Source organism: Perna viridis, chromosome 6 (genome assembly GCF_037379345.1).
Source record: "Perna viridis isolate PV_CMFRI_1.1 ecotype Kerala chromosome 6, ASM3737934v1, whole genome shotgun sequence".
Lineage (NCBI taxonomy): Eukaryota > Metazoa > Mollusca > Bivalvia > Mytilida > Mytilidae > Perna > Perna viridis.
The window spans coordinates 42,020,548-42,034,055 of record NC_142450.1 but is presented as its reverse complement, the minus strand read 5'-3'; the positions used below and the strand labels follow the sequence as shown (position 1 = coordinate 42,034,055).

The 13,508-nt window shown below is 32.2% G+C and overlaps 1 protein-coding gene across 1 annotated transcript; it reads right to left on the bottom strand.

The window, feature by feature from the left end:
- Nucleotides 1-5,070: 5,070 nt before the first annotated feature.
- LOC148615029 (E3 ubiquitin-protein ligase TRIM71-like) lies at nucleotides 5,071-11,827 on the bottom strand. The gene is made up of 2 exons (XM_088589624.1): nucleotides 11,717-11,827; nucleotides 5,071-8,156 (listed from the first exon to the last, which is right to left on the bottom strand). The coding sequence occupies exon 2, from the start codon at nucleotides 8,140-8,142 to the stop codon at nucleotides 6,892-6,894; it is 1,251 nt and encodes a 416-aa protein (XP_088445750.1). The 5' UTR covers nucleotides 8,143-8,156; nucleotides 11,717-11,827; the 3' UTR covers nucleotides 5,071-6,891.
- Nucleotides 11,828-13,508: the final 1,681 nt, after the last annotated feature.

The window sequence follows — 13,508 nt, the reverse complement described above, 5'->3', positions numbered from 1 at the left end:
TACTTCCAGCTTTATTAATTATCGTTTATCGCTTACATGAAAGCTTTTTAAAAATTATCCGACATCATTAGACGAATAAAGTGCCTTTTTTAAAAATAAATAGTCACTGAGTACGCATTTCGTTTAGCGAATGTGAAAAAAGACCTTTAGACTTTTGCCACTAAAATATAAATTGTTTACGTCAGTAACTATGTATGCGTATCTTTGTGTTTCTTTCTTTCTAGCTAATACACAGTCTTCAAGAATAGGACGACATACTTTTAACTGTGACAGCTTGAACTCTCCTACTGTTACAAGAAAACCGCTAAACAGTTATAATGAAAATGAGTAGAATAAAAATAAATGTCTAGAAGCTGTTCGAATAATATCGTTTTTAGGGGTCATTTAAGACAAATAGTCGACAAAATTATAAGAAAAAATATTGCTTTAATTGCTCGAACACTGGCATTCAAGCTACAAGAGGATTTGTCATTTGACAAGGAAACTTGAAATGATATTTATTCTTTATAGGTTGAAACCGATTCCATCATCATATGCACCTTTGGTTTTTAACATGTATAAATCATTTATGTTATCTTAGCAAACTTTTTCTTAAAATTATTACATTTTTTTGGTTTTATTTTGCTGGCATTACCGTCTCTTTCCTAAGATTATCTATAGCGAAAGCAATGAAGACCTATCAAGATACCATTATTTCGCTAAAGTGATTTAACCAGTTATGCCAATGAACCCGTTAGTAATGTTTGCTGGGTTCTAATGATCCATTTAACTTCAATTTGTTCGACGCTAAATGACATGTTGATACGAAAAGAAAAATGTCAGAAAACTTTTGAGCAAGTGAAATAGTTGCCTTCAAATGACAGAGGTGTTTCCCCGTATGGACTCACAGAGGAGGAAACCACTAGTTTGACATTCATAAATTGGATACATAACTAAATGTAAAAGAAAATCAATGGATGTTGACTATTCTTAGTTTTTCTTGTGCATTCAAATTCAATCTGTAAATAGATTATCTCTTATCAGTTTTTATTTTCAAATAGGGATCCATTTGAAATATCTTTGCCGTTAACGAATGCTTTGTAGATATTTGGATAATACATCACCAAGTCTAGAGTATAGTATGATATGATGGTATGTAGACAAGTTAACTTCTGAATAACTCTGTAATAGATCACTTGATTTGTCTACACAGTATAATATCATAATTGCATTTCCATTAGTCCATCAAATTATATTAATTAACTTTATCATCTATATAGCTGCAAATAACATTTTATTTATTTATAATAATTGATATCCTAATTTTTTTGATTAGCTTGCTAATTTGTGTTAAGTGTACCGGCAAACTGTAACCCTTGATTATTTCTTATCAAGACGTGGTATATCTCGCATAAGATGTTTTATATGGAGAAATAATTAAACCCTTATTTAGACAATAGATTAAATTTACATTTATTATAACCTGATCATGGGAAAGTGTTAACGTACTGAAGGTGTTCATTTAAGGACGTTGAACCTTTCTTTTTTTTAGTTTGAACTTAGTTATGTTAAGTCGTATTTACAATTGACAGAAATCCTGAATGAATAAATACGCTGTTCGTTTGGTTGAGATAAAAAAGTGCAATTGAAAGATAAATCGACGTAATGTGAAATATTAGGTAGAGCTTGGGATTTGTATTTATATTACTCTTCTTGGAAACCTTATCTTAAGGAGTAAAGCAATTTACTAGAGTTCTTGTTCCATTATCAGGCTATAAAAATCGTATGAGACGTTTATGTTTCGAACTTTCAATACTTTAGGCAGACAAAATGTTAATACACATGGGATATTGACAAGACGAAATGAAATACGATCACTTTCTTATACACAGACATTTATAGTTTAGGCAGCATTCTCCATGTTAAGTACTTATGGATTAAATTCAAGGCAGTATATTGCCTCATTATAATTTTCTAGCTTTTCATTCGGTTAATTTTTAATTATACTTTACTTTAAGTATAAGGACTTCTGTAACTCTAAATCATTCGTAATACAGAATCACTCTTTTACACGTAGAAAATTTTAAATGTATAATGCAAAAGTATATGATATTTTGTATACGTCATTTAAAGAATAATCAAGGGAACCAAGGTTATAGCGGTAATCAAAAGAATGCAATCCAGGGACAAAGACCAGACATGGAAAACAGACATACACAACAAAGAACATAAAGTAACTAAAATCATACATACAGAGTAACAAAAGCATATGAGCAACTCGTACTCCATTAAAAACTGGGAGCATTGACCAGGTGCACCGGTAGGGTCAGCGTCCTCTGCTTTTCTAGAAACATCCGCCGAGTTGCTCATAAAAAGTCAAGTCCGGGATAGATAAACGAGGAAAGAAAACTATGACACGTTGAGTAAATCAGTTATCATGGTGCAGATGGATACACCATAACGATTCACGAGTTCATGATGACGACCATAAAACTTCTGTAGTGATGACTTCAATCTTGTAGCAACATAACCCTCTTCCAGAAGCCTACTTGTTAGAGTTATAGCGCGAAACAAAAAGTTTGCGTAGTTTCGGCAAGCTCTGGCATAACGTATGAGTTGTGATATGAACACTCCATACGCAGGTGCTGAAGGGATGTTCCCACAGATGAAAGGAAAGTTGACAATTTTGAATGAAAAGTCATCACGTTTGTCGTAAAGCTTGATCAATAGTTTTCCTTTACCATCGATTTCTAAGTGTAGGTCAAGATATGAGGCTGACTTTATAGTGTCTGTAGTATCCTTTATCTCAAGTTCTTTTGGGTAGATGCGATGTATCAAATCCCCCAAATTAGGATTGTTTAAAGATAATACGTCATCTATATAGCGGAAACCGAGATTAAAGGATCTAGCCAAACGATATTCTTTCTTTCGGACCAGATCAGCTATAAAGTCAGCCTCATAAGAGTGAAGAAATAGGTCAGCAAGTAAAGGAGCATAATTTGTTCCCATTGGAATGCCGACCGTTTGTTGAAAAACACGTCCACCACACTGGACAAATATGTTGTCGATTAAAAATTCCTGGGATTGAATGATCGAATGGATGTAACATGACATGAATAAAGTACACTTGAATTATAGACATAAAACGGGCTTTATTTTTTTGGTCTGACGTTATGCCAAAGCTTGCCGTAGCTACGCCCACCTTTTGTACCGCGCAAAACGTCTTACAATTAGGCTTCTGTTCTTCGTCTGTTTTCCATGCCTGGTCTTTGTTCATGGATTACATTCTTTTTATTTCCGCTAATATCTTGGTTCCCTTGATTACTCTTTAAACAGCTTAATGCACCCATCGAACATTCAACTTGAACCATAATTTTGATTGTGAATATGTTTGAGCTAAGTATGAAACAACTTCTTAAAGGCCAAATTTTGTAAAAACTTTCATTTTAATTCTGATTGAGTTGTAAATGAACTAATGACAACTAATGTTGACTATTGTTTTAATTAGAAGTATGTTTGATGATTTACAGAATACTTTAATATCATTGCAATCAAAAGTTTTCATTAGACCAAAAAAAGGAAAATGACTACATATTGAACATTGTCAATAACATTCGAAGATGTTCTCAATCAATACAGATGTAGAGATTTAGTTTAAATTATACGGTACCTAGATTCTCAGCCTGGGAAGTTAGAGAAATAAATCTATCAACTATAACTAGCTCTTGCGGTAAGTCCTTGTAAAAAAATATGTTTTGTTGAAATTGTTTCTGAATGAATAAAAATCATTTTGAGTATTTAAGTAGCACTCTGTATAAAAAATCAGACAGGAGTTGATTTTTGTATTTCAAAACCAAAGTCACTTTTATTTCTTATTGAGAAACAGTTACAGACCACATTAACAATCATAAATTTCGATTTGGTTGTTGCATTTTTTAGGTAAAAATATATAAATTGTGTAAGAAGTTGGCATTTTGAAAGAGTTATTGTTCTTGATATGGTATGATTTGGTATGAATTTAGTGGAATATGAATGTAAGCTTTTTTATAAAAAAAAATACAGAATACAGAAAGGTCTATCGATACGTAAAAATACAGCACAGGTAGACATCATTTGATCGGTGGGTTTTTCTACACCATGAAGCATATCTACGATAGGTAGTGTCTACATTTTATATGGACTTGAACTTGAAAGCTGAAGAACATATTGAAGCACACAATTGCACATATTATTTGAAACACACACACACACACACACACACACACACACACACACACACACACACACAACCGAAATTGACAGATAAACAGGTTTAAATTATATGGATGTTATAGGGTTTTGTCCGAATTAAGATAATACAAAAGTACCTATCATACATATAGTTGTCTTTATGATAGCTGTTTTACGACCTGTATTAACTATATGAATTATGAAATATGTGAAGATATAAACATCATGCGTCAATACATCTAAATACGACAATTGCTCTTTGTACGAATATTTGCCAAAAGAATTAACACTTTGGAAACACGACAAGGCCAAATTATGACAAAGTAATCGCGTATGAAAAACAAAGCATCCTGTCTAAAAATTAAGTGATTTAAATTTTGCCTTGGCTTATTTTAGAATTAAAAATGAAGATGCAAGCATACAAAAGAGGGAACATAGAAAACAGTTTTACACATTAGAAAAAAATTGGTCTATGTGTTTTTTGTTGTACATAAAGGTAACTGAAACAAAACATGTTACTTTATATTTTCACGATCTATACCTTGCTTTTGTTTTCGACTGAAAATTTCATTTTAATGAAGCATAGATGGTTCTTCTGCGACCGCAGTTATTTTATGATTAAAAACGGCTCATCGATTTGCAATTTCATATGTCAGTTCCGAAGCTTTGAAGGGAAAAGTTTTGCGAATTAAAAACCGAACAAGTTGAATCTCTTATCACAATTTTCCATTCCCTCTGTTCAAGTCGTTTTTGGTATATTGTATAATCGTAAACAGATATTTACACCGTAAAAACCTCCTGATAAGATACAAATACTTGTTATATGTACAAAGATACAGACTTTAGAGAAGCGATTAAGATTTTAATGAAATCGAAGAATACATTCCTTAATGTCATATCGCTGAAAAGAGACATGTTTTCACTTGATAAAATAGTTGTCTTCAAAGAATTAACACACACGGGAAGGAAAAAGAATGGTGATCATTTAAAAATTCAACTAAATGTAGATTAATGTTGTTTTTTGTGACTGTAATGTGAGTTAACATTCGATAAAACGTAAAATTTCTCACAATTAACGACTGTCAACGTCACTTTTTGTCGTTTTTGTTCATTGATTTTTAGATATACGGGTTTAAACATCATATTTTAATAGTGCATTTACGAAAGTGATCATATCCAAAAAGAAATATCAAACGTTTATTACAAAATGTCAAAAACGGTTTGTTAAGTAAGTGATGCTGTGTCCTTAATGGTTTTTTATTTACAATATAGAAGAAGGATTGTTTTTTTGTTTTTTTTGTTTTTGTTTTATTTCCACTCAATATATTGTCAAAGATATGGTAATAAATGATAAATACAGGTCCCTATTATCATGATAGTTAGGGGATTGTTTCCTTTCTATCATACATTAAAGTTCTGTTTACATGAATCAGCTGTATTTTGAAGTGTAACAGTTCGAATTATGTGTATAAGCATTATAATTGTATGTGCAAGATAAACAGTGCATCAGAGTTAAGTTTTTTCCCCGGAAAGGTTAAACAAGGAAGTTGAAAAAAGATGTGTGTGTGTTTGTGTGTGTGTATGTGTGTGTGTGTGGGACCATTGACCTTCATAATACTGCGAAGTACTGAAACTGAGCGATGTACGTCACCGATACTAATTCGACACTGTGCATGTATTGTAAAACGCAAACATGTTATCATCATTTAGCAGTGTATTTTACAAACAAGTAAGACTATCCATTGTATGTAACAGTACTAGCTGGTTTTGATATGATTCGGGGTGGATACATCATGGCCGTGATGATGAATGGAATGAAGTCAGTAGTAGCTAAAATAATCTTGTTTACTCATCATGATGACGTGTAATACTTTGGGGAAATTGAAAATTTTCCATCAGCTCGTGAAATTTCTCCTTTAACTGCTAAGACCAACAGGTACACCAGTACTCATTCCAAGTATTCAGTGGATTTCACAATGTTATTTGTTCTTCGTCTGTTGAATTTGTGGTTTTTTTTGTGTGTGTTTCCGGTTTTGTTTTGAAAACAGTCACTTTCGTATTCCTTCTTTTCCCTGCATAGATTTGAATCTTGTGAAGTAATAAAATTGATCAAACTTACATCCGCTTTGAGTTCACTGTATTAACAAGAAAAGGCGAATAAATCGGAAACTAACGGTTCTGTTGAGAAGTATCTTTCCTTGAATTCAATGTCAAGACTGACTTGTTGTATAATTGACACTGCTCATTTTTTTTTCTGGAAATACCACATTGCAGACGCATAGCTTCTCCTTTTCATAGGTTCCACAGGCAACATATAATTTCTCATAGTTCGGGCTAAATGATATTGCGTACGGCCATTCCAATTCGCAGTCAGCAGGAATTATCACCACAATCGGTGTTCCATCGAACTCAAAGCAATGAATGTTGTTCGATCTACAACAACTGACAAATAAGTTGCCTCCAGTATCCGTGGCCAATCCATGAGGTCCATCAAAATCGCGAGATCTGTATGTAAATATCATAGAACCGTCTAGCTCCAGGCCATATAGTTTACTTCCTTTCTCAGGCTGACAACAATAGATAATGTTGTTTTGTCCAGTACATATTGAAACTAAGGGCGCATTTCCCACTCTTAATGTTTTGGTAAAGTTTTTATTTAAATTTATCATATGTATATTACCATCAGATAGCCCCAAGCAATACTTCACCTCTAATTATTGCAACTCCATAACATTCACAAGGCGTATTAGCTCGCATACCTGGAGTCATAGTTCTAACAAATAAGAATTGAATAGATTTATCATACGGCATGGTTAAAATAGCTTCGTCTTTACCTGAAATTAATGCAGCTGCCCAAATAAAAGCTTCTGAGAGAATATCTTGTATATGAAACCCTGACTTATTCCAAAGGATCAAAGATTTATCTTTGTCATTTTCGTTGCAGAGAAGCATGTCATCGTCATTAATGGAAGTGATACAGGTAGTTTTTCCCGGAAGCCTGACACTTTTGTGGTGTTGTAATTGGACGTCTTTTGGCATTTTCTGTCGTGGAATTACCATTTGGGCCTCACATAACCTATTACAAGGTGTGTAAGGAATATTACTTTGGGAGGGTTTTACTTCTATTGACAAATATGATGTAAAGTCAAACGATTTTTCACTGAATAAAACATAACACTCATTATTATCTAAAGAATTTGTTAGTTGCTCGACATTACCAACTTGTTCTAAAGTTTTATCTTTTAGTACTTCTAACACTATAAACATGTGTTCATCAGAACCATGGTCAGACATTACTTGAACGTGATCAAGCATTTCTAGTAATTGCTGTTTTCTCTGTGAGAAGTTTTTGATTTCATCATAAATGGTAGGAAGTTGATTTTTTCTTATTTTGTCAACTTTCTTAAGGCATTTTTTCTCAAATTTTTTGAAATCTAAATCGAGTTGTTCTTTTAACTTATCGAGTGCTCCTCTGACATTGGATGACACACCCTCTATTTTTTCTTTGCATTTAATTCGGTTGTCAATTACATGCTGAACAAATGAACTTAGTGAGTTAATGTCAGTGAGAACATTATGATACATAGATGAATTCTTAATACCTTTGGCAGCAAGTTCTAATGTGATAATTTCTGCTCCACAAGTTTCGTGAAAACTTTCAATGCAGTTTCTACAACATAGACAGTCATCAATTTTACAGTAAAATTTTAACTTATAACCGGAATGTTTTTTACACTGTTTATTTACATAGCATTTCATTCTTCTGAATATTGAGATATCCATTAAAAAGTGAGACTGAGTTACTTTGATAGCCGCATGTGAAGATTCACACATCTTACATAGTCCTTCATCACAGTCTGTACAATATTTCACGGCATTTGCAGATTTATGAGACCGATCACACGGACCGCACAGTGTTGCCGGTTCTACCATTACTTGTGCAATGCCTAAAAAAATAATAAATCAACAGTCAATAATGAATAACTTTTCCTTGTAACTATTTGAACAACATTGTCATAGAGGTAACATTTCAAAATAGTATTTGAATACAAACATGTTAATACAACATGCTGTTTGATAGAGTTAAAATTGTTAAAGATTATTAGCCAAAAGTAATTTGCGTCTCTTTTTAACTAGGAACTCGACACAAAATATTTAGATTTCGGCTGACGTTTCAATTTGTATATTAATACACCGTTTGTTTTCTACATTTCTGATGTTTCAAACTCAAACACTATTCAAACAATTTTTTGGTAGGAATGCTTTTGTATATAATAGGTCAAAGCATGTAGAAATTTAAACCAGTGAACTGTTTTGTTTTAAAGCAAATAGGGCGAAGTTTTGTTTGTAAAAAAAACTAAATTAAGATGAATATTGACAAGACAATAAAATTAAATGTTCAAGGTAATCTTAATTGTTTAAACATTTAACACACAACTTGTTTAGTTAAAGTATCGAACTATTGATTAAAATAACGAATTGGAAATCGTATAAAGCTAGAGCCTTCCGCAATAAAAAAAGATTTTGAAAATAACGGCACACTTTGATTTGAGGAAGGTCGAGCATTTACACGTAGCATTATTTTCATTCATCTTACAAAGTCATATGTAGTTTATAGGTTGAAATTACAAACATTGAATTTTCAAATCATCTTTCATAATTGATAATTGACGGGATAGTAAAGGGAATTCGAGATTTTTTGTATTACATAAAAAAGTTCAGTGACACTAAAATTATTTTTGAAATATGAAATTAATGTCAGATAGGTGTTGTTCATGCAAAGTTTTAAGAACTTTTATCTACCAGTTTTTTTTTTAAATTAAGCAAAACTGTGGACATTCCCTTCAAAATCTATATATAAAATGTTGTTAAAATAGCCTATATTAGGCTCAATTATCTCTCTTAAAAGATTAGAGTGTGTTTGTTCAAGGTTATCTTTGAGAAAAAAAAAGGAAAAATTATCTGTTAAACGTACAATCTACATTAAAGCTACAGATCTTACATATCTTACATATAATTTATTACATGTGGTTTTGGAAAGCTTTGAACATGTTATAAAGTCGTCCAAAAAAACTTTATCATCTGGACAACTTGTGAGCTAAACATGTAGGAGCTCAGTAATATCAGCTGTTATACAGTTAAATCGTACAATTCTACACTACTTCTGCATTGCTATGTGTATGAACAAACCGACCGGTCAGGAGCTTTGCTTTGGATCACTTTCTATGAGACCATCAATGACGAATAATCAACCAAAATGCTACGAATAATTTAGAAACTTAATTGTTGAATAGTTAAATTTGTTAAATTAGGTAAATTCACCATTTTTTAAAATAAAAATGTGATTTTCATAATTTGAAACAAAGTGTTTACGTAGATATTATTATCTTCACGAATCGCAATGTGTGTTGCAACCAGACCAGTTTACACATAACCATAGTAAAGTGACATACTAGTCAACAAAAGAAACAGTACCACATTTTTATTAATATCACTGTTTTACCGTTTCGTTGAAAACAATACCAAACGGATAAAATATCTGACTTGACTACTGACACATCTTCCTCAGCGTCATTTCAGACATTCAACTCGAATTTGACTACTGTTGTCATCACTGTACAAAATATAGGACAAACAAGACGATTTTGATTTCATAATTATGAATTTCCTTTTTTGTGCAGTAATATACTAAATAGCCCTGCATATGGTGTTAATATTTCTCGGTTATTAAGGTATGTCAGGGCTATAGTGACTATTCTGACTTCTTCAGACACCACTTTTGCCTAAGAGACAGGCTTTTGGGCGCTGCCTAGAAAGTTTTATTTCCAATTTCTATATCTTATTGGAAAATGTTCTGTTTAGACAAACATATGTAATTTTTACTTGTAATATTTCATCTTGAACTTGAAGAACCTTCCAAACAAAAATCAAGATTTTTTTTAAACTTGGAGCTAGGAGTTACAATCATATTTAGTTGTTTTTATTCTAATTATGGTTCATATCTTCTGTACTGTTTTTACTACTGGATTTACCGGTTTTCACTTGTGGCAATTCAATGCGTCCATTTGTGCTGCAATGTACCAGGAATAATTAACCGTAATGGAAGCGCGTTGTAAAACCTTATTTAATCCTTCCTTTATTTTGGATGCCTGTACATAGTCAGGTTTCCAACTTTCTGGTTGTTGCCCTGTTATTGTCATTTTTTAGACCATATGTTTTGACGACTGTCTAGATTTTATCACTTTGGTAATTTGGTTATCAGTTTGGACTTCATTTGTAAAGTCCTACGTGACACACCATCAACAAAAATACATCTATGACAGTTAAGACCGAATACGGACGACACAAAAATAAATTTTAAATTTTAAAAATAAATTTAAGTTGCGGAACTCAATAGGAAAATTATTACATATTTCAATTGACCCAAATTATTGAGTGTGTAGTTGTGCATGCATAAGAGACGTATCCCGTGGTTGCTACATTATGACGTCATACGACGCCTGAGTCATCATTTGTTGAGCGAGTCACCAGTCACCAGCATTTAGATATAGATTCTTCTTCAGTTTTAGGGGATAACAAGATTTCTCTACACGAAGTAGTAAAATTTTAGATTTCAACCAGTGAGCTTCAGTGTAATCTTGTAATCCCCAAGATCATTAAAGGAAAATCTGCTTCTCCCATAATACTGTATAAAACTCGGAAATGTAAAATTGAGCAAAACCTCAAAAGTCACGTGCCTTCTTAATCACAAGCATTGATTGGGAGAAAGCGTTATTCTTACCACATTTAAATGATTTGCGAAGTCAGAGTGCGTCATAACACCTCGAATGATTTCCACTGTCTGGAAACGCTAATATTACAGTAACCATTCATGGCATACAGTGTTGGGTTTGTTTTCCACTTTTTAAGATTACAATTTTTATAGGACATTTTCACTAAATAATCAAAATCTATTATGATTCACTGCGAAATCGGTGACTGGACGGAAAAAGTAATTCCTTAAATCGGTGACTGGACGGAAAAAGTAATTCCTTAAATCGGTGACTGGACGGAAAAAGTAATTCCTTAAATCGGTGACTGGATGGAAAAAGTAATTCCTTAAACCCTTATATAATAACAAACATATTTTGTTCACTCAATAAAATATTAAATATCGTTATGAAATACTGTAACATCAAAATAAGACAATTTAAAGATAAGAAAATCCATTGGCATGGTCAAAAGGTGAAATATAAGACAGGAACAATTTGTCAGTTACCTACAGGAACGGAGTTATATATGGGTCAATGTAAAATGGAAGAAAAAAGTTCATGAACTAATATTTAGATCGACTCTAGCGGTAAGGTGAACACAAGCAAACAGAGGTTTAATGTATAGAAGAGCAAAAACATATCTATTCATAACGATTAAAATGGAAGGTTATTATAAAGATGCAAATAAAATTTATACAGATAATGAATAACAAATATATTAAAGAAAAATCCACAATTATTAAAATGCCAATTACCTTAATGTCTAGCTCCCTTTTGAAAAGTGTTTGTTTTTAGACTAATAAACTTTTTTTCTCGTATTGGTCCACTATAATGATAAAATATGAATGTCATAAAAGATCCAAAACTATGCTTTAATAATAGATACACAGACGTATTGGAATTTATTGATTTTTGAAACACTTAATGGATGCATTCCTTTGTTGTAATGGTAATTTATGAGATCAATATATTTGAAAATATATTACATATTAGAATCAATGTTTGACTTAGGATATCATAGTTACAGGGGTAGTTTCCTTATTGAATTTGCTTTGTACGCATAAGTTGGATAAAAAGAAACATGCTGTTTCGTGCGAGAAGAAAAGACATATAACTTTAGTTTTCGATTTTAAACAATTTTATTCTAATGAAAGCGTGGTTGGCGATGCATATTCTAGACTCGAATAATATAGTGCAGAGAGCATAAATGAGCAGAATATAAATTACTGTATAAATGCAATAAAACTGACATGTCAGACAGAAATCAGATCGCATGTCACGACTATCCGTCTACAAATTTTAACTTCTAGGAAGAATTCAATTACTTTCCAAACATGGAAAACAATTCTCTATGTCTCTTTATAATTTGTACCATTCTTTCCTGACATGAGAGTTATTTGTCAAAATCTTAATTCTCCCTAATAGGATCGGAACTATTCGGCATATTACAAGAAAATAATAGAAAGGAAGTTAAGACGCCAGAAATGGGATTAAATGTAGCACATACATACTTTAAAACCCATATTTGACATTTAAGAGTGTTTATATGAACGACAACACAGGAAGGAAAACATATGTGAATGGCTACAAGAGTTACTGTCTAAACACTTTTTACGTCATTGATAAGTCCAATCCAACTTTATCTTTCTCTTTTTGAGCTCATAATTATTTTTGAACGACGAGTAAACTAAAGAAAATATCAGAAAAATGTTAACCGAAAGAAGACTTTTATACCCATTTTGAATCAATGAATGAGTTCTTCTTATTGGCCATTTAACATTGTTTGATATATAAACTGCCACATAGTGTCCACGTTAACATTGGAGTTTTATAACAATTTTGAGATAAATCGTAAAAATTAGAAATACGTCCGTCAGACTAGCAAAAGTACTAAAGTGCGACTGACAATGTTATGGATTCAATAACATGAAGTAGCAATACCTCCCAAATTTCTGTTAAAACGTAAATTACAACTTACGACCTGGCAAATATGTATTAAAAGAAGATCTGCAAATCTTCAAAAACTTTCTTCCGGTACGACTAGCTCTATGTTTAATTTATGATCGATTGTTTTACTTTGATCAATCCCATGTCCGGCAGGTCAGACTGTGTCAAGAAAATTTGTCCATAATCCTAGTGATAATAACATTGTCTATCAAATGGTCAAAATATAATGTATATGTTGATGTTTCATTTCCGTTTCATCTCAGTTTGGCAATAGCCTATCATTCCGATGATCGATTGAAGACTTTCCTGATTGGACTTGACAACATTGTAATAATAATGATTACATAAAATAACAAGGGTTATATAGGGAATTATAAAGAGAACTCAAAACATCTATATAGCTACAATGAACGGCGTGTCTGCAAGAAAATGTCATGTACAAATATGCGACACTTAGCATTAACATCTAAACAAAAGCTGTTTATTGTTTCGACCAAACAATAGTCCAAGATATGATGGTCTCCAACATTTTCAGTGTTAGAAAAGAAAATTTTTCTATTACAATGCAGTTCTTGTTGATTTTTTATTGTCCAAAATGGG